The 22,778-nt window shown below is 42.1% G+C and overlaps 1 protein-coding gene across 1 annotated transcript in view; it reads right to left on the bottom strand.

The window, feature by feature from the left end:
• Positions 1-6,264: 6,264 nt before the first annotated feature.
• LOC142104315 (inactive hydroxysteroid dehydrogenase-like protein 1) overlaps positions 6,265-22,778 on the bottom strand; it is a 55,794-nt gene continuing 39,280 nt past the window's right edge. The window contains exons 3-5 of the mRNA XM_075188910.1: positions 20,468-20,913; positions 8,175-8,402; positions 6,265-6,681 (exon numbers count right to left, since the gene is read on the bottom strand). Of these exons, the coding sequence (XP_075045011.1) occupies positions 6,577-6,681; positions 8,175-8,402; positions 20,468-20,913 (779 nt within the window). The 3' untranslated portion in view covers positions 6,265-6,576. The remainder of the gene's footprint in view (positions 6,682-8,174; positions 8,403-20,467; positions 20,914-22,778) is intronic.

Raw genomic sequence — 22,778 nt, 5'->3', positions numbered from 1 at the left:
GCAGTTTAGTAAATATACCCCCAAGAGAGAATGAGAGACAAGAGTCCACAGTATTGAGGCAGTTAAGCAGACTAACTGCACGTGTCAGTAAAGGTTCAAGAAGTGTAGTATTAACTGAATTGGGACCAGACATTTACTGTTTTCACATTACTGGTTGCTGGCAATTAAAAGCATATTTATGGTTTGCTGGTTGGATTCAGTCCCTTAATTTATTATATGCCTGTAATAGAGCAGTAACAATTAATTTATTGCATAAACATCATTCCCAATTATGAAACAGTACTCACAGTGCAATCTAAACTAAAAACAAGTTGTGTGTGATATTAGACTCATCAGTAATTAAAGTATTAAGATGCACTTACCTTAATATTTATTCACATTGCCTCATTAAATTAAATTAATTGATTGATAGCTTGTTTGATTTATTATAAAAGTACTTTCACTAGAGAAATAGGTTAATTAGAAAAGAAGGTGTTTAAGTAATCACAAGCGCATCTGGGAAAAGATTATAAAAATCCTAAGAACGGAGTTAAAACACAAAAAATGCAAAACTAATATAAGCAAATTGCTGAAATAATGTCAGACTTTTTCAGAAAGAAGATATTGTAAACATTCTAATGTTAATAAGCTACAGAGTCTCAGATAAAATGAAGCTAATTAGGTGGGCCTTGACAAGGTGTACTGAAGCATTACTGTATAAAAATAATGAAAGAAACACTTATATACAATATATAACTATTTATAAAAATAATTAGCTGGAAGTAATTTAATAGAGAAATGGTAGTAGATAATAAGAACTCCTGTATGAGTACATGAGAAGCACAAAATTAATTACAATTGGTTTATCAAGGTAATATTTTAAAGTATATAAATCAAAATCATAGAGAATAACTTAAAGAAGTATTCTGAAAAAATGTATTGTAGTTGGGTTTAGAAGTGACCTGAAACAAGATATTGGGGTTCTGAAGATAAAGCATGCTAAATTATGTTTATGTAAAATAGAGACCAATCTTTCTGCCATCAGTGCAGGGTGGCAGGTATTATAAAAATAAGGGTTAAACCGATTGGCAACCCCTGTAGCCTATACTGTTACTGGATTGCTGTATTATTTATGGTGTGTCATGTAATTTTGTGCTACATCTGCACAATTATTAGAAGTCATCATGTGGATTCTCTATGTACCATTGGGTAAGTTACCATGTCCCCTAAATGAGCTACTATCACCCATGGTTAAGAGACCAAACAGCCATCCGGAGGCTCCAGAGGAGCTCCACTGATTACTGTCATAAGACTTTGCAGGACTTCCTTTGCTAGAGGTCGGCCATCTTGTGCCAGAAGTGCCGGTCATCACAGAACAGTTTTCCCTAGAAAGACTACATAAGATTAAACAGGGGTGCACAAGACCTGTCCAGGGGGTTAATCATTCACTTTGTTGATTGTGCATGCACTGTGTGCTCATTTTCCTGTCCAGCAAGACCAGTGTTTTCAAAACCCAGTCCTCAGGGACCCCTAACAGTGCAGGTTTTCCAGGTCACAAGTGAAATAATTAGCACCACCTGTGGATCTCTCAAATGTGTCAGTCAGTAACAAATACACCTGTGCTCCAGCAAAGAGATATGGAAAACATGCACTGTTAGGGGTTTGGGAAACACCTAGCAAGACTGTCCGAAGCCACTCAAAATTTTCAAATCAGATTAAAAAAGGTCATCAATGTATTTCAGCAATAGGACCAAGTTCACCGTATACAGGTATAGTCCAAACATAATTGTATTCACATAACCCATAAAAATAGCCCCATGGCGGTCCCTTGGATATGTCGAAAAAATGTGCCACTGAATGTAAAATAACTATGACTTATAATAAAATTAGCACTTTCAATGATAAAAACTGTTTTGGGTCAAATTTTTCTTTTTTTCATAACATTTTATTTGCCACTTGATAACCCTGTGACTGAATGAATGAAGATATCCACTATTCCTAAAATAAAATTTTCCTCCCCAAGGAATTCTTTCAATATTCTGATAATCTGAGTGGAGTCTTTAAAATTGGATGGTAAATCTTTCACAATTTTTTGTAGAAAAAAATCTACATATCCTGATAATCCTGAAGTCAGGGAGTCAATTCATGAAATTATAGGTTTCCCTGAGTTTTTTGGGGATCTAAATGCAATTTTGGCAGGAAATAAAAATGCGGAATTCTATCTTAACTGATTTTCATAAACTCATACACTTTTTAATTCAAAATAATTTTATCAAGGCCTCTTAAACATTTCGAAAGTTTTTCTGATTGTTGGGTCTTGTAGCACTACCGGTATTTTGTTTCATATGACATCAAACTGTTTTTTTCCTTCAAATAGTACTCTTTGTCCATAATTACTGTTCCTCCCCCTATGTTCACTTGCTTTATCATGATGTTTAGCTTATTTGCTAATTCCGTTAATGTTCATGTTTTTCTTCTAGAATCAAAATTAGAATGTTTGGGGATAGGCTTTTTGGACAAAAGCTCCAAATAAAAAAAAGGTTTCAATAAAGTTTTCTTTTACATAGGATGAATAAAGGGTGGAGTTATTTTTTAGTTTGGTATGTGTAGTGTGATTATTTGAATGTGAGCTAAATGAGCATCATTGCAGGCTTCAAAATTTAAGATAGCTGAGTCGTCTTTCAAAAAGTTCTTTTTTGGGGTGAGTGACTCCTTGTTTTTTTTTGCTGTATTCTCCCCCTCCTGTCGAAGTCGTATAATTGGATGAATGAAAGTATATTGGTTAATATTGTTTTATCGTGCGATTGCACTCAGTATGCCACGCTACACGTGGCATGGCGCAATCACACGGTAAAATACACACGCACACACTCGATCTACAACATTTAGTTATTTATATATTTCATACTTATATTGATTCCATTCCACAGTGATTTGTGAGCAGATAGTATTTAGTTTATAATAAGTTTATATATTATGATTAAATGTACACTTTAGTGTTATTTAAGGTTCAGGTTACAGGAAACGTGTCATGTCTAGTATCATTTCAATCCCCTATTCATCAGCAGTTGTCCGGTTGCTTCGCCGAAGAGATCGCACATTGCATACTCTAGTTAGCGATGTTAGGGAATAAATGTTTAAGGTAATACTGACTATAAAATGCTAATAGACTAGTTGTAACTAGATTCTTGCAGGAAAGTCAGAGCACAACCCCTGGAGAGATGACCCCCACCTTTGGATATTTTGGTTTGAACTGGCCTATGACCTGCAGCACTCTGGACCTTCCTGATACCTGGACCAATAGAAGCAAGCCACACCATCTGCATTGTTTTCACTGTAACACTGAGTGTATATAATACAGCTGTAACTGGCACCAAACCAGTCTTTTCTGACCACAGTATTCTGGAGTGAAGTACTGTACGTTGGAACCAGTGGGAGAGCAGCTATCGCAAGCTAACACAGCGGTATGTATGTATCTTTTGGTATTGGCTGTACTGTATTATAATTATGTATTGAGCTGCTAAATGTAGCATCTGCTAAAATAAATTACTTTGTGCTTTGGAAACACAACACAATCGCTTGGGCAATGCTTATTTGAAAACGATAGAATTACTTTAATACTCACTTTATTATTTATTCATTTCACCAAAGTACATTTTTAAGGGATTGCAAGCAAATTGTTTCAAATTTAGTATAGTTGGCCACTACCTAAATTATAGAATTAGTTATACTTGCAAACAATTATATACGGATGTAGAGTTTTTCTAATATAAGAATTAAGTAATATATTCCAGATGTCATTAATGTGTGTCTTTGTTACAAGCTTCAGCTATTTGCTAAATACCTAGTACTATCCAATTGCTTTATTAAATATGCAAAGTTTAAAATTCAACTTTAAAGTATAGTACTATATACCTGTTGTTTGTCAACACCCTCAATGATAGTCACGTGATGAATGAAAATATTTCTGTTATAGTATAGAGAATCTGAAATTTTTAGTTGGGTTCTATTACCGATCTGCCTATCTGCTATGACACGAGCAGAAAATATTGGTTTTAGAAAGTTACTTAGCAGTCACCAGTTCACACAAATTGGTCAATATCCTTATATTAATAAGTAATGATTTGCTTTGGCTTGGCTCCTCACTCTCTCCCTTTATCACATCCCCTCAAGTACTCATATAATAAAACACATTAATTTGATTGTTTATTAAAAAATGTTCATACAGCAAACCTCTAACGTAAAATGGTGAAGTAGTACAAGTAGTATCCACTGTTCGAATGAAAAAAAAGAAGTTAAAATTTAAACAAATTATTTTAATTATGTTTAAAAAATAAAAAAAACACCAATTTAATGCAAACGTAAATGACAAACGCAAAGCTGGAATGGAGAACCTCAAAGATGATAAGAGAACCTCGGATATCAACGATGAACATGAACTCTAAACGAAACTGTGAACGGCAAACACAAGGCACAAACTTTGAAATGTAGGTTTGAATCGGGGTTCCATAGCAGATTGAACCACTAATTTGTTCAAGTCTGTGGAACCAGTAACATGTTAACAATTTTCAAACTGGTAAAATATTTTCGAATATCTCCAGTTACCGATGTGTGAATTACTATTATACATCATATATATATACACACCTCTTCTTCAGGGCACTTAGCTGTCAGTGGCCTTGGCTTATGGCACAATTAAATACAAGATAAAAGGTCTTATTGATATTGAACCAATCCAAGTTAAATTGATTTTTAGGCAACATAGTCCTATGGGCCCCATATCTAGCATTATTTGTCAGACAATGCATTTATTTCTATAATGTTGAGTACAAAATAAAATTTGGTGCAATTTTCAAATATTTGTACTTGTTAATTCCTTGGTTATTATACAAAAAAGACCCATGTAATCTCCTTCTAGTAGTGATATATAGTGTTCCCATAAATACAACATGTGATCTGATATTCATTCATCAAATCCTTATTATTTGTTCAGTACAGTCTTGCGCGTCTACTTTCAGAACTGTAGGGTTTCATAGGGTGCAGCTACTATATCACAGTTCTAATTTGTAGGACTAAATGTTGCCAGTACTTTTAATTTCAGCTTTGTGATTAGAATGCAGTGATACTCATTGCTGTGGTTTTGGACAAATTATAAGCTCTACATGTAAGTAAATCTATACATGTTAGATATATGTGAACACTCACAATCAGCCCTTTTCTCTTTAGAAGTAAGGGATAATTCAAATGATTCCATTCATTGTAACTTGCTACACATGATATGCACAACATACATGCTGTTACATATGCTGTCAGCTGTGTGCCTCCCGCTTTCTGCCTGCATTATCTTCTATGGTCAGTGATTAATGTGGGTTGGTATACAGGTATGTCATAATGCTACTTCTATTGCTTTCATTGTAAAATCACACGCCATTCACTTACAATTGTAATACTACCACTTCTAAGTTTTCCACTTCGACCAGTGGCTCTGATTGGAACAAATAAAGTATTTATTAATTTCTTAAAGATACTGGACTATCTTGATTTTGGGCAAAGAAGAAATCCTGAAACTTGTAACCTATATTATTCTTGGATGGGAGAGACTGATCTACCACCAGGTGATCCACTATAGGGCTTTATTATTTAGGCATCATCATGGACACACTATCGCAACACATCCATGCAAGCAGGGGTTACAGAAAGACTCAACATAGGGCAACAAGGGCATGACAGGAAAGTGGCACAGTTGGCCTTGGCTGAGTGACACCTTTATGATATCTGTTCTGTGACAGCGTGGTTCCAGCAGCAGGGTGAGTAGACACCCTGCACAGCTGCTATTTATCAAAGTCCTGCCAGGACAAAGCACTGCCTTACAAGATTTAGACTAGCCATCAGCAAGTGGTTAAAGCATACTTGCCCATTTTTCAAACATCTCTTCTGGGAGATCCGGGACTAGAGGTCACGTGACAGGAGGTAGAAGGGTCTGTGGTGACACCGTCGAATCACAGTTGCCCTGCCCCCTGCTGGAAAATTCCCAAATTCACTGCATTTCATAGCAGGGGGTGGGGCTTAATGATCACGTCATTAAGCCCCGTCTCCATCACCTCCGGGAGTCCAGGAGCTTCCCGGAAATTCCGGGAGAGTAGGCAAGTATAGTTAAAGAAGACATGCATGCAAGTTGTATTTGTAAGAAAAAAATAGAATGATCAAAGTCAAGAAACCATTGCTTTCATTATTTCTATTGTAAATAATACATTCATACAGAAATTATTTTATATTTTTTTATTTGATAAAGATTAACACAGCAAAGATGATGAATAACTGTATATATCACAAGTCACTTATGTTTTGTGTTCCATTAAAACCACTGAGGTATTGTACCTGTATATGTAACACAGAATTCCTTGTTAATTTACAATATACTTATAACGTACAGTTTTGAAAATGTAAGCCATGCATTATAGATCTGAACTAGTGAAAAATTGAATATCTTTGTTTTCCTAACACTTTCTCAGCAATTAGAACTTGACAATAACATTGCATATCAAGTAATATGTTATTAGAGAATTACAAAACTGCTGGAAATAAGATGTCCTTTTCTCATTTCTGTTTCCTTCTGGATAAGTACATAGCTCGAAATTTGTTAATAAAATAATTCCACAGATGCACCCAAAGACATTCTGGCATCCAGTATCCTATAGACATCTGGAAGGAAAGACATTTCTTTAGTTAAATGTACTGCTGCATTTTCCCTTCCTTTAATTTAATTTAATTTACTATTTTATATAATTTGACTACAGATCTTTTCTTAAAGGACATGTCCACGTTAACTAGACTATCACCCCCAACATTCCTTAAAATGAATTTTCTCTAATACATCCCCATATCTGGCTCATTTCTTATTATAGTTGCTGCTAAATCTCTGTTGATGCCATAGCCCTGCGCTTGCAAGCAGCCGCTCTTGTTTGCAAGGAGAAACCTTCTTCTCCAGCAGAAAACAGTGCATACAGCACCGCCAAGAATTAGGTGTGACTAGAAAATTAGAGAAGACAGGCAGCGGATTGTATTACAGGAAGTGGAACTGAGGGATGGATTAAGCCCGAGTGAGATTAAAAGTTGAGGTTTGTGTACATAACTAGTTGGCCTCACTAAAGTTTAACTAAGCAAGGAGGTGGTGATGCCTATGTACAGGTCATAATAAGAGCAGGATCAAGGGGAGCAGAATGACAAACACAAATGGAGAAGCTGATGACTTGCAATGCTGTATAGTTACAACACTGTAGTACGATGCATAGCGACAACCACAGAATAAAGGCTGGTCAGACACTCATGTGTCCTAAATAGCATCAATCCCCAATATTCAGCATTGTAGATAACCAGACACAGCAGATGCAAGAACATAGTACACTTAGTAGTGCAGTGCAAAGGTGGAACTAGCAAGCTGTGGGCCCTGGTGTAGGGAAGCGGGAAGGAGGGAACCAGGGCTAACAGCTCGCTAGTTCCCCGTGCAGCAGGCCCCGTTATCTTCATGGGCCCAGGTGCACCGCACCTAATGCACCAATGGTAGTTCCGCCACTGGGGAAGTGCTAAATATCAGCACATGGAACCAGACACAACCATTTCAGGAACACAGCAATAGTTCAATGCTAGATAGCAGCAGGTGAAAAACACACATAGCCAATGCAAAAGCGGAGCACAACAATCGTCCAATGCTAGATAGCAGCAAGTGAAACCAGACACAGTCAATGCAGGTACGAAGCACAACAATAGTTCAATAAATATAGTCTTGAGCCATAGGTAGTACACAGAGGTACAATGTCAACATAGCAGTGTGTAGTAGCAATATGTCCAAGTGTACATAGACTACAGGCAAAGTCAAACGATGCATAGGCAGCTGTCAGCAGTAGTCCGTACAGAGCATAATCAGTATACAAGTAACATGATTGCTGGAATCTGTCTTAATCATCTCAATCACTCTCAATCATCAGACAAAAGATCCTTGCACTGACTAGATCTTATAAGAACAGATGTTCTCTCCAGCAACTGCATAGAATCAATGTTCATCACAACATCATCAGATTAATCCTTGTTGTGTTTCTTTAGACCCAAACCAGCTGCCAATCTGGAAAAGGTATGTGAATCATAATTCCTAGCAAGCTAACTCCATCTTTTTACTCTTTCCCCAATTCAATGTTTACCTGGATGGAATGAGACCAGTGTCCAGCTGTTCTTGGAGATCGTCCTATGGTTCGGACTGCACTACGTGCATACTCTTTAGGAAGTGGAACCATCAAAGACTTTTTTGTAAGGGCATCAGCATATGCTACCATTTTTGTGACCACAGCAAACGGAATCAAGCTTTGTATAAATATCCCGCTGGAGGAATATTCGTATTGTAAAGCTCTAGTGAAACGATCCAAAAAAGACTGTGAAAAAGAAGAGGATATAATTACAAGTGTGAATCTGTTGGAATGCTGGCATATATTGCAGTTATTTCTTCCTACATTCTGTTTTATGGCTTCCAATAGGTCTTAGCCTTCTCCATGTATATACAGCACACAAGGTTCACTCTTCATTTTATTTGCCTAAATAGCGAGTGCCAGTGTCTGGGCACCCCCCTTATTCACCCATCAGCCATTACCTCCAATACCTTAAACCCTTCCAGGCAGTGACTTAATACCTGCAGGAAAGCCCCTCTTCTCCTAGGTGGATAGATGCAGTGGTGAATTTAATTAATTTATGCATACATTGACATAATTAATTACCACATATCCAGTCTGCCCCTTCAGGGAAGTTTTCCTGTTGCCCAGAAACTTCCTACAGGGAGCCCTCTCCCCAGATTCTTGTACAAGCTAATTTTTTTCCACTGTCCTGAGTGTGCATGTGTTTTAAATAGGAAAACCTGCTGTTGAATAACAAGGGCTGCCTGTTATTCCACCCATAAGCTCTGTCTGTGACTTCACCCACACGTAAGTAAATTCTGGCTGAGATTCCTGGGTGCTCCTTGGGGAATAATGAGCATAGTCATAAAATCATTTGTTGGTGAGCATCCTAGTGGACTGTCCTGTAACACCATCCTTTCACTTTTCTAAAGGCTAGTTACTTCTCTGCAGTATGTTTCAGCCAGGTGTAAAACATGAAGAGAACAGGCTGGTTGTCTAATCATTTGGTTATCTAGTGTATATGTCGACGGTTCCCAAACTGTGCGCCACGGCTCCCAGGGGTGCCGTGGCGCTGTCACTGGGGTGCCGCGGGCCAGCCATAGAAAAAAGAAAGAAAACATAAACTAACCAATCCGCGTGCCGCTGGGACCCAGCAGCCTCCTCTCTCCCGCAGCTGTCACTGAATATCGACGTCAGTAACAAGCTGCGGGAGAGAGGAAGTAGCATGTGATGGTGTTACTGTGGGTAGAAGAAGTATAGTATATTGATGTTTTTCTAGTGTAGTTGGTAGTAGCATGTGGTTAGTGTGTGACGTGCAAGCATTGGTATTAGTGACAGTAGTGCATGATCAGCAACATTCAAAACCCCTTCAGTAAAATACAATATACCACCATTCAAAAAAATAAACATAAACCCAACCTCAGCATATGTAATGTCAGGTATAATGTCTGAACACTGAATGCAGGCATAATGTCATAGAGCTCCCATAGTTTTGAAATGCAAATCCATTATACCAATGTGACCTGAAATTTGCTCAGATCATAAAATCCAGCCCTTACTTAATTTTGGGTGCCAAATACAATGAAGCAGCTATATGAACCTATTTTGACTTGTTCTGTTAATCTGGCTACATTGATATGTCAATTCATGGAAAATAAGAATTGCGATTTCAAGATTTATTTTTGGGGAAAAGGGGTTTAGCACATGGCACTCCTGTGCTGCATTTTATAAATTTGGATTTTTCTTATATGGGTGCCTGCACAATGACACTTTTCTTGTCCTTTTTGCAATTTTCTACTGTTTCTATTTAGTGTGTAAAGTTGCATTTCCTTGGAATAAATGGAGCCATCCAGCACCCTATACAGAAATTATCCTTAAGCACTGTACATCTCCATAGTAACACCACTTTTCCAGTAATACTTGCCCACTCCCAAATTCCAAGAAGGGCTCCCGGAATTCTGGGAGTGCAGGCCATTCTCTCGCATTATCCCTACTTCCTAGTGAAGTGGGCAAGATGGAAGCTTCCATGACACAATGCATAGCGTCAGCTCTCTTGTTGAGTGGGCAAATCTCCTACCTGTTGTCATTTTTTTTATTGAGTTTTACATAACAGGGTATAATATCAAAGGCTAAGCAAGCTTACATATAAGAGGTCATATAAAATATATATCTATATGCAAGGCCTCAAGAGACACACCACGTTATGTTTAATTAATACTGCAAATTGCAGTAAAGTAAGTTAGGGAGAAAGAAGAGGAGAAAGAAGTAGAGGAAAGAAAAGGAATAAAGGGGGGTGGGGGGGGATGCCACTGAATATAATAGAATGTAATGGTGTTGGAAAGTATTATGGGTGGAATATTAACTAAGACAAATTACCCCAGCACACTGCTATAGCCAGCAACTGATCTGCTAAATAGCAACTGAGACTTTTGCATTTTTATCTACAGTAGAAATAGCAGATCTGTTGCTGGCTATAGCAGTGTGCTGGGGGTATTTGTCTGTGTTTTTTCCTTTTAGGATAACCCCACCCTTTCATGCACCTGTTATAGTCTATAAATTGATTTGAGCAACCACCAGTTCTTTATTTGTCTGAGAGGCATGTTGGTGTCAGTAGCTGAGGGGGAGTACTGACATTGGGTTGCTATTTGGAGGTCTCTGGGGTACCTCTTTGGTAAGTTAGCTCTCAATTTAAAAACACATATGTATGGCCCAAATATATGGGACTCTCATTGTTTAAAGTAGGACCACCCTATTAGCAAAATCACCTTGGAGTGGTGGGTGGCTTCATAAATTGATTTGAGCAACTACCAGTTCTTTATTTGTCTGAGAGGCATGTTGGTGTCAGTAGTTGAGGGGGAGTACTGACATTGGATTGCTATTTGGAGGTCTCTGGGGTACCTCTTTGGTAAGTTAGCTCTCAATTTAAAAACACATATGTATGGCCCAAATATATGGGACTCTCATTGTTTAGAGTAGAACCACCCTATTAGCAAAAGCACCTTGGAGTGGGGGGTGGCTTCAACATACATTTGCAAATGTGTGCAACCGAGACTTTTGCATTTTTATCTACAGTAGAAATAGCAGATCTGTTGCTGGCTATAGCAGTGTGCTGGGGAAATTTGTCTGTGTTTTTTCCTTTTAGGATAACCCCACCCTTTCATGCACCTGTTATAGCCTATAAATTGATTTGAGCAACTACCAGTTCTTTATTGGAATATTAACTAAGTAAAGGATTAAGAAAGTTCAAAACTCCAAGGGTGGGAGAAAGCCATGGTATTCAGTCCAGGGGCGCCAGACGCGTTGAAATGGGACTGGAGTGGGAAGCAAGATGCTTGTAATATACTCCATATGATAGACTTGCCAGATGCGGTTGATAATGGAAGGAAGAGGATGGGGTTCTGGATCTTTCCAAAATAGTGCAAGCTCACATTTTGCTGCACTGAGTATTTGTGTAATAAGTTTTTGAGCAGGTTTAGGAACATCTGGCAAGGGACAAGGCAGTAAGGAGTAGGACAGAGAAGCAGGGAGAGAGACTTGAGCAAAATTGAAATGAAGCGATGAATAGTGTCCCAAAAGGGGGTTAATTTTGGACAGTACCACCAAATGTGGGACAGGGTACCCACCTAACCTTGCAAGGGTGAGTACAACAGGAGGTGCCCGGATATATAGTGTATAATCTATGGAGGACCAGGTACCATTGATAATATACTTTGAGCGTTTACGCTAATTTTGAAACAGATCGAGGTTTTAGTTATATTTAGGCAAATTTTGTTCCAGCCCTACGCAGTGAGCGTTTCCCCCGTCCCCCTCCCATTTGAGTTTGTGTAGTTCTTTGAGGATGCGTTTGTGTTGCAAAATAAGGCAGTAGAAGGTAGAAATGAGGCCCCTGAAAGATGAGTGGAGGGAGCAGAGGGACACCAGAGTAGACGTCTGGGGAATATCTGTCACTGGGAATTGTCACGGAACTAGGGGGTATTCAGCTTACTGGGTTCGACACTACTCACCAAAGAGGTGCGGAGTCTACCGTGTCCCAGGTCTTTGCCAGGAACCCCCGCAAGGGAGTATGGACTTTGCTGCGGGAGACACGCAGGTCCCGGTCCTCAGAGGGAGCAACCAGTGAAGTGATAGGATGGAAGAGGTGTCAGGCGGTTCGGGTCAAGCCGTGAAATCAGGAGATGTTAGTAGGAGAATCCGTAATCGTGGTCAAGAACTTAGCCGGGTCAGATATCAAGAGCACTGGAGATAGAGGAATGGTCAAACGTAGCCTGGGTCAATTCACGAGGAGCACTGGAAACAGGGGTAGTCAGAATCAATCCAGGTCCTACACAGGAAACACTATATAAGAACCTGTTCCTGGGACTGTCTCCGTGACCCACCGTAACTCTACACCTGTTCCTGAACTCTGGTCCCTCCGGTCTGCTCCCGCGACTACCTGTGGTCTACCCTGATCACTGGACTCCCTGGACTCTCCTGTTCCTCCTGGTATAGGCTCTCTGTAGCCATCCATTACATCTACTACCATGTGTTTTTCATTTTAAAATTTACCATAAGTTCTTTTAACTTATTTTTCTTCAATTTAATTTTTATATTATTGTAGTGTATTCTACCTTATTTTTCATTTTAAATTTACCTTAAGTTCTTTTAACTTATTTTACTTCAATTTAATTTGATCTTATTGTTGTGTATTCAACCTTAATTGTATTTGCACTTTAATTAATTTATCTACATTTTATTTTATCTTTAGTGAGAGGGAGATCTTTAGTGTATTTTACCTCAATTTTATTTGCACTTTAATTAATTTATCTCCATTTTATTTGATCTTTACTGCACTTTAAACTGTGTTTGCCACTGCCTTTTGTTCCTGCTCCACTTCATTGTTCTCTGCAGTCCTTCCTTTGTTCTTGTCTTAATCTGCTTTGTCAGCCCATATCTAACTCGACCACTCTGGCCCACTTCTGGCCCCCGTTGGTACCTTCACCTCGGCGCTAATTGCCCTTACCCTCTTCTTGCTCCTTCTCTCATTCCCAGTCCCCCCTGTCACTCACCATGCCGCCCTGCTCCTTTCCTATACCCATCCTCTCCCCTAGCCCCTTTCTCTCACCCAACTCTCACTGCCCCACCCCTCACCCTCCCCCTCGCTCCATCAACCCTGATAATCTCATCCGCATCTCCGCTCTTCCCTCCCTTTCTCTTGTGCCCTCTGGAACTCCAGGTCCATCTGCAACAAACTTTCCTCCATCCATGACCTCTTCATCTCCAACTCTCTTAATCTTCTTGCCATCACTGAAAGCTGGCTTACTTCTTCTGATACCGTTTCACCCGCCACTCTCTTCTACGGGGGCCTCTCCTTCACCCACTCCACCAGACCAGATGAGTGTCCAGGAGGCGGAGTTGGCCTCCTCCTATCCCCTAACTGCACTTTTCGTGTCATTACTACTTTACCTTCCCTCTCCTCCTCCTCCTTTGAAATACACTCCATCCGTCTCTTCTCCCCCATCCACCTCCGTGTCTCCATCATCTACCGTCCCCCAGGCCCCTCCTCCCTTTTCCTTGACAACTTCGCTGCCTGACTTCCCCACTACCTTTCCTCTGACCTTCCCTCCATCATACTTGGCGACTTTAATATCCCTATTGACAACTGTTCTGACCCTGCCACCATTAAACTTCTCGCCCTTTCCTTCTCCCTAGGCCTTACTCAGTGGACCTCTTCCCCCACGCACTGTCTTGGTCACTCCCTTGACCTTGTCCTCTCTCATCTCTGTGATCTCTCTGACTTCTTCAACTCTCCCTTACCACTATCTGACCACCACCTCCTCTCCTTAACTTTGTCCTCCTCCAGTGCTCCTGCCTCGCCCAAAGCCTCCCTCACTAGACGTAACCTGGATGCTATTGACCCCAGCTCCTTCTCCTCTTCTCTCAAAACTCTCCTTTCACCCCTTCCCTCCCTGGCCTGTCCCGATGAGGCCTCCTCTCTCTACAATCACTCCCTCACCACTGCCCTGGATGCTGTTGCCCCGGCCTCTTCTATCTGCCGACGCCGCATTATTCTCCAACCCTGGCACTCAAAACTCACCCGCTTCCTCCAAAGATGCTCTCGCACTGCTGAACGCCTCTGGAGGAAATCTCGCTCCCTGGCTGACTTCCTCCACTTAAAATTCATACTCTCTTATTTCTCCTCTGCCCTCTCCCTCGCTAAACAATCCTTCTTTAAGTCCCTCATTTCTTCTCAGTCCTCCAATCCCAATCCTCCCTCGTTCTATCCGTCTCTCTCCTACTCTCTGCTCCTTCAAATGTGCACTCAAAACTCACCTCTTCCTCAAAGCCTACCAACCATCTACTTAACCCCCCCATCTCCTCCCTTTGCTCGTCCTCCCTTCTCTCCTCTTGCCTCAACTGGCTCCTCTTGTGCCTGGTCTGTTTACCCACCCTTAGGATGTAAGCTTGTATGAGCAGGGCCCCCTCCCCTCCTGTCTCCATACCTGTTCTTCCACTCCATTTTTACTGCATATGACTAGCCGGAGTTTCGGAAATATTGGTACTTTTTGTTCATTGTTCTGTATGGTTTCACCCTGTATTGTCTACTGTTAGTACTGTGTGCGGCGCTGCGGATACCTTGTGGCGCCTAACAAATAAATGATAATAATAATAAGAACACTGAGACGCTGGAAATTAGAGAATTAATACTCTGGCACCCACTAGGTGCCAGAGCTGACAATTTATAGTGTGAGGGGGCTGGCCTACCTATTGGCGGTGGTGATGCTGAACACCACCGCCGGAATCCGAGAGAAGCGTCCCGTTGCTGGGCAACGGGATGCGCTGCCGCCACCAACCCTACCGAGGCAACCAGGTGCTCGTCAGCAGAAGCAGGCGGCCATCCCTCTGCTTCGGACACAGCATGGGGACGGCGCCTGACAGTACCTCCTCCCCTTCTTTGTTGGATAGATCTTACCTCAAGGAATTGTTTTAGTAGACTTGGAGCGTGAAGGTCCTATTTCTCTACCAAGGATCTCTCTTCTGGACCAAATCCCCTCCAGTGGACCAAGAATTGGTGTCGTTCATGGAGAACACGGGAATCCAGAATGCGACTCACTTCAAATTCTTCACCAATAGAAGTCCAGATAGGAGCAGGTTGATGAGGCTGACGATGGAATTTATTGAGTATGATTGGTTTGAGAAGAGAAACGTGAAAAACATTGTGGATCTTCAGGGAAGGAGGTAAACGGAGCCTATAGGTCACTGAATTGATAAGATGAGTTATGGGGAAGGGACCAATATAACGAGGAGCCAATTTTTGAGAAGGTACCCGCAATTTGAGGTTACGTGTAGACAACCATACCCTGTCGTGCACCTGCAACAGAGGAACAAGTCTCCGATGACGGCCCACAGCTTGCTTGTAGCGTTGGGAAGTGTCCTGAAGCTTGGTTTAGGTAGCCAACCAAATCTGAGAAAAGATCCTCATTAAGCCATCAACAGCCGGAACTGGAGAGGGAACATGACTGGAGAATTCAGGGAGGGTGGGTTGGGTTCCATAGACAATAGAGAATGGAGAGGAACCGGAAGATTCATGATGATGAAAATTATGGGAGAATTCTGCCCAAGGTAGCAGGTTAGACCATTCCGTTTGATTGTCTGAAGAGAAGCATCATAGAAAGACTTCGAGGTCCAGGTTAACTCGCTCAGTTTGGCCATTAGTTTGTGGATGATAGCCGTACGAGTACTTGAGGTGAGAACCAAGCGTTTTGCAAAAAGCCCTCCAGAATTGAGAAACGAACTGAACCCCGCGGTCCGAGATAATTTCACGGGAGCAGCCATGGAGCCTAAAAATCTCCTTTATAAAGATAAGGGCAAGTTGAGCGGCAGACAGAAGAGCGGTCAAGGGTACAAAGTGGGCCATTTTAGAAAATCTGTCAATGACAACCCAAATGGTAGTGAAACCGTTGCTAGAGGGAAGATCAGTGATGAAGTCCATGGATATACTTTGCCAGGGAAGATCTGGAATAGGGAGAGGTTGCAGAAGGCCTGGTGGAGCCAACTTGGGGTTTTTACAGCGAGCACAAGTGGCACAGTAAAGCCACAAATCTCCGTACATCAGCATGCAGTGCAGGCCACCAAAAGCATTGACGTAGAAATTCATAAGTTTTCTTAACTCCAGCATGCCCAGCTAATTTGGAGGAGTGTGCCCACTGTAATGCCTGGCTCTTAGATTAGGCTCCAGGAAGGAACATCCCATAGGGGGCGTCTTAGAAGAGGTATTGGTAAAGACAATAATTCTGGTGGGCGTTAGGATAGGAAGAGGCTCCAAAGAAGTGCAAAGGTCAGTGTTATCAAAGGATCGGAACAGGGCGTCAGCCCAAATGTTCTTGGACCCAGGATGGTAGGTCAGGATTAGATCAAAACGTGCAAAGAAAGATGCCCATCGAGCCTGGAGGGGGTTGAGACACCGAGCTTCGCTGATATAAAGCAGGTTCTTATGGTCTGTTAAGACTGTCACTGGATGATGAGAGCCTTCCAAGAGATGCTGCCACTCTTCCAGGTCTGCCTTGATAGCGAGAAGCTCCTTGTCACCAATGCCGTAGTTCTTTTCGTGAGTCAAAAACTTTTTAGAGAAGAACCCGCAGGGGAGATGCACACCAAGTTTGGATTTCTGAAATAGCACCGCAGGAATACCAACGGCAGAAGCATCAACTTCCAGAAAAAAGGGTTCTAATTGGTCCGGTTGAGAAAGGACCGGGGCAGACGAGAAGGCTTGTTTCAGGAGGTTGAAGGCCTTCAGAGCACCGAGAGGGCAGTTTCTGGGATTGGATGACTTCCGAGTCAGAGCAGTTATAGGAGCAATAATGGAAGAGAAGTTCTTTATGAATTGCCTGTAATAGTTGGCGAATCCAATAAATCTTTGAATGGCCTTGGTGCCTTGAGGAAGAGGCCAACTAGTAACGGCAGAAACCTTCTGTGGATCCATTCGCAGTCCAGAGCCCGATACAAAATACCCAATGAAAGGGAGTTGATCGACCTCGAAAATACACTTTTCTAATTTGCAAAAAAGTTGATGGGTTCGCAGACGGGATGAGACCTCTTTAATGTGAGAGCGATGGGAGATCATGTCTCGGGAGAAAATCAAAATGTCGTCCTAATAGACGACAATGAAGTGATATAGAAGATCTTGGAAGACCTCATTAACGAAAGACTGGAAGACTGCAGGAGCGTTACTAAGCCCAAAGGCATGACAAGATATTCAAAGTGTCCGTCCCGCGTGTTGAACGCTGTCTTCCACTCGTCTCCTTGACGGATTTGTACAAGATTATATGCTCCTCGGAGATCCAGTTTGGTGAAGACTTGCGCTCCGCTGATCCTGTCAAAAAGATTGGCAAAAGGGGGCAAAGGATGGCGGTTTTTGATGGCAATTGTGTTTAGTTGTCGGTAGTCGATGCAGGGACGTAGAGACCCGTCCTTCTTTTTGACAAAAAAGAACCCTGCACCAGCAGGAGAAGATGATTTCCTCGGGATAGGTTCTCGGAGATATATTGAGACATGGCCTGAGTCCCCGGCAAAGATAAGAGATAAGTCCTATCCACATGGAATCTGTTTTCCTGGAATTAAATCAATCGGACAGTCCCAAGGGCGATGGAGTGGAAGAATCTCCGATCTTTGCTTAGAAAAGACATCCTTAAAAGGTCTGGTAGGCTGAAGGTAGTGTGACCTTCTCGGAATGGGTCTGAGTAAGACAAACTCATGGACGAGGTGAGAAGATGCACTGGGTATGGCATTGTGGGCCCCAGGAGATAACTTCGGCACAAGCCCAGTCAAATTTCGGAGAGTGGGCTCGGAGCCAGGGAAGACCCAAAATAAGTGGATTGACTGACTGAGGTAGCACTAGGAATTGGATCCACTGTTGATGTAAGGCTCCAATCAGCAACTGCACAGCGCTAGTAATGCTGGAGATGGTACCATTGCTGATGCGGTTACCGTCCACAGCCGTCAGCGTGAGCACCTAGGGAAGGTCCAGAATGGATAATTGGAGCTGCGAAGCAAGAGATAAAATTCTCTGTGGAACCGGAATCCACAAAGGCTAGGGTCTGCTGGGGTCCCTTAGAAGTAACCAGTTGTACAGACATAAGAAACTTAGGGTTGGAAGAAGAGTAGGGAGTGGAAACAGCTACTCCTAAGGCAGCCTCCCTCTTACCGGCTAGGAGGAGGAGTTTCCTGGTCTCTTAGGACAGAGACTTAACACATGACCGGACTCCCCGCAGTATAGGCACAGTCTCTGCTTGAACTGTCTCTCGCGTTCCTCGGGCGTCAATCTTGAGCGGCCAAGCTGCATGGGTTCTTCCATAGAAGATATGGGATTTTGGAAAGTGGGTGCCAATCGGCACTTGTTGAAGGCGTCTTGTTGAGGATCTCTCCGACATTCTCTCCCTGTATCGAAGGTCGATCCGAATGCACAGGGAAATAAGGGAATCTAGTTCGGAGAGAAGTTCCCTGGTGACAAGTTCGTCTTTGATTCGGTCAGTAAGACCCTGCCAAAAGATAGCTATGAGGGCCTCGTTTTCCATCGGAGTTCTGAGGCGAGAGTGCGGAATTGCACCGCATACTGACCGACTGACAAGGGACCTTGTCGAAGATTCAAGAGACTAGAGGCAGCTGAGGAGACCTGACCAGGTTCATCGAACACTTTGCGAAACATATTGATGAATGCCGCTGAATTCTCCAACAAAGGATCGTTACGCTCCCATAAAGGTGAAGCCCAGGCCAAGGCTTGTCCGCTGAGCAGAGATATCATGAAGGATACCCTGGTGCGTTCGGAGGAGAAGGCTGAAGAGTTGCACTCGAAGTGGATGGCGCACTGATTGAGAAACCCTCTGCATTTCTTTGGATCTCCGTCGAATTTCTCCGGAGGAGGAATCCTGAGCCCAGGGGAAGGAGACGAGGAAGAAGAAGGAACCACCGGAGCCGCAGCGGAGAGAGCGGGAGCAGCTGGGGCAATAGGGGGTTCCGTTGGAGGTGTAGCTAAGACCCCCTGCAAGGAATCTAGTCGGGACACAACTCCTTGGCCACCCTGAAGTAAGCGAGCCTGATCAGCCTCCTGCTGTTCAACTCGGCGAGCAAGGTGGAGAAGAAACTCCCGAGCCGAGGGCTCACCTGTTCCATCTGACGTCATGGCCAGAGTATACGGTCACGAAACTAGGGGGTTTTCAGCTTACTGGGTTTGACACTACTCACCAAAGAGGTGCAGAGTCTAACGTGTCCCAGGTCTTCGCCAGGAACCCCTGCAAGGGAGTATGGACTTTGCTGCGGGAGACACGCAGGTCGCGGTCCTCAGACAGAGCAACCAGTGAAGCCGAGTGTCAGTCTCAAAAATATATAAATTGTTGAGCTCTCCAGAGGTCATCATCATCAGTTATTTATATAGCTCCACTAATTCCGCAGCGCTGTACAGAGAACTAATTCACATCAGTCCCTGCCCCATTGGTGCTTACAGTCTAAATTCCCTAATATACACACACAGAGACGGACTAGGGTCAATTTTGATAGCAGCCAATTAACCTACCAGTATGTTTTTGGAGTGTGGGAGGAAACCCACGCAAACTCAGGGAGAACATACAAACTCCTCACAGAATAACACACTACCACCAATCCTGGCAAACCCCAGGGATCTGCGCAAACAAGCAATGAGCGCCCCTAAAGCAGGGGAATGATGGTATATGACTTTGCCCAACATTTCAGGAGTGTGGAAAAGTGAAAAGTTGCCTTAAGAGTCTGGAAGTGACCAAGTGTGTTCTCTGTAATGTCAGGGCATAGCTAAGGACGGGGGTCACCATGTTTTGTGTTAGTGTGTATGTGTAATGCTCATCCAACATTTCACATTATTATGACTTGCACTTCTTCTGTGCCATGTGCCCATCGCTAGTGCTCACCCTGGGTCAAAATGATCATCCTTTTTCTGGTTATAGTAAAATGGGTTTATCTATTTACATTTGCCATTTAACACTTTATTCTGGATCCTAATGGCAGCCCTTGCATTTACATTTACATACAGCAGGTGTTAGATATTATTACCCATTACACATTTAATAGACATTAATAGCTTTAGGAATGTGCTCTCCAAAATGTGTTGAATTATGATACCACATTAGAGTATAGCATATTATAATATACTATAACAGTAGATATACTAATACTCAATTATACTGTGTGTGGCAGTATGTCGGAATACAAGACTGTTAGGCTATCTTATAATATGGACAAGGTTATTCTGGAAGAGAATAAAGGAAAATAAAAGCATTTTGAAAATACCTCTGGAGTTAAGTTCTGCTTTGAAAAAGATGGTTTACCTTGGAGGCGGCATACACAGTCATTTGAGGAGTGGGCTTGCAACACGCTGCAGAGCCCACATTGATAATGGCTCCCCTCCTCCGCTGTACCATGCCTGGGAGCACCACATATACCATCATAACAGCTGCACCAATGTTGACATTGATAATCTCCCAATTGTTTTCCTCTGGTACTTCAGTAAAGCATGTAGGGTACTCATAATACGCTCCAGCATTGTTAACCAATATGCCTACATCCACGTCTTTAAGAGCCTCCTTAATGGGTGGAAAGACTTCACGGCCCTTGCTGAGATCAGCCACTATGAAACGGGTTTTCACTCTATAGGTTGCGGATATTGCTACAGACACTTTTTGGAGCTTCTCAATGTTGCGGCCTAATAAGGTGATGTTCACACCATGACTTGCCAGTTCCTCAGCATATGCTTTACCAATTCCATCTGTAGCTCCTGGAGTAAAAACATGATATAGATTTCAAACTTGTAAAAAAGGTGTGAATAGTCTAAACATTAAAAAAATGAAAAAAGTATTTGAACAACTTCCTCCCATTGTTAGCCTTATACAGGACTTCAAGCATTGGTACAAGTTTTTTTTTTCATGACCAAGCTGGGACATTTCAATTAAAATATATTTGCTATCATGCTTACTGTACTTGTTCCAATCTTAACAGATAAAGTCCCTGAAAGCTACCTACGCAATCTCCAAAAACTGATCTCTGCATCTCTTTTGGCATGAAGGTAGCCGCAAATAAATCTGAGCACTCAATACCGTTACACCAGGGATGGAAGTCTTAGGGGTATATTTATTAAACTGCGGGTTTGAAAAAGTGGAGCTGTTGCTTATAGCAACCAATCAGATTCTAGCTGTCATTTTGTAGAATGCAATAAATAAATGAAACCAGAATCTGATTGGTTGCTATAGGGAACATCTCGAGTTTTTTAAACCCGCAGTTTAGCAAATATACCCCGTGGTGTCTCTGATCTTAAAGAATTCTATCAGAGCTCTCATCTCGTTCAATGATGACAAGTTGGCTGCAAATTGGGAGTAATTTAAGCTTAAAAAATACACCTGTAAAAATAGTGTATTTACACCCGTATGTTGTAGGAAGTCGTAGGCATGTTAAGTTGCATTCCGGATAAATACACAAGACCAGGTCCTAAGCACAACAAAAGTTTGTTAACAATTGTTTTGAAAAAAAACACATTTGCTATTAGGGGTACAAAAAAATATGTTAACCATTTTCTCTTGTGAATTCACAATCAGCCAATCATAAGTGGCTATCTAGTGTTGGTGACAGTCATCATCATGAGTGTCTATATACACCTTTCTTGTAGCAGGTGCAAAAGATACAGCTCCTCACAAGCCTATATGCATCCCCGTGCTGGTCTGCATTGCGGGAACACATTTTTACTGTATTCGACCTATATTAGACTGCTACTTCCCTAATCTGTCCCAGTCATAAGTGCAAATATGTACTACTCTGCATTCGGCCATGTGTGCGCTGCATGTTTTCTGGGTATGCACAGTACAAATTTGTTGATTTTCCGTTACGGGGCCCCAAAGTGTACAAATACACTCTCTCCCTGGTGCCAAGACTAGGGGAAATATTGAGTCTTCCTTGATTGACATGATTACAATGTTCACTATCCTGTGGATCTTCAAATCAGAGACTATTTTTTTTCCTTGTCTCATGTTTGGGACCTTTCCACTTGGAAATATTCTGTACATGGTTCCCTCCAAGATCCATGCCTTTTCCATTTTCTCTTCTAACCTCTGTTGGACAAGTATCTCTCATATGGGATCATTCTTCCTTTACCAGAGTCTGACGTCCATGGGTACTCTACTTTGATGCTATACTCAGGGACAGGGTGGGCTGGGGGCAGGGGAACATCTGCCTTCCAGAGCCGGACACATAGTGGGCTACCTTGGACTGGGTCACCGGACTATCTGTATTTTTTTTTCCTTTAAAATGTTCCTAATAAGCTGCTGAGCAGAGTCTCGCCCCCAGAATTTGCCAGCCAGCCTATGGCTATACTCAATGTCTGAAAAATAATTTTTAGACTACTTTGCATGTGTGAGTGCATCTGCCTTCCTCTCTTCTTACAGTGCGGGCTAATCTGTCCTTCTCTGATCCCTGAGGTTACTGGCTACTCCCCACATCTCCCTCCCCCAATTCCCTAACTCTCCTTTGTCTTCCTAAAATACTTGTCTCATTTCACAAATTGTGCCTATGTGCCTTTTTTAAGTGTTCCACCTCAAAAAATTGTCTTTTGGAAAGAAAGTGATTCTTCTGATTGCAAGTGTGCTCCAATAC

The sequence above is a fragment of the Mixophyes fleayi genome, chromosome 10 (assembly GCF_038048845.1).
Source record: "Mixophyes fleayi isolate aMixFle1 chromosome 10, aMixFle1.hap1, whole genome shotgun sequence".
Classification (NCBI taxonomy): Eukaryota; Metazoa; Chordata; class Amphibia; order Anura; family Limnodynastidae; genus Mixophyes; species Mixophyes fleayi.
This window is presented reverse-complemented; position numbering and strand designations above follow the sequence as displayed.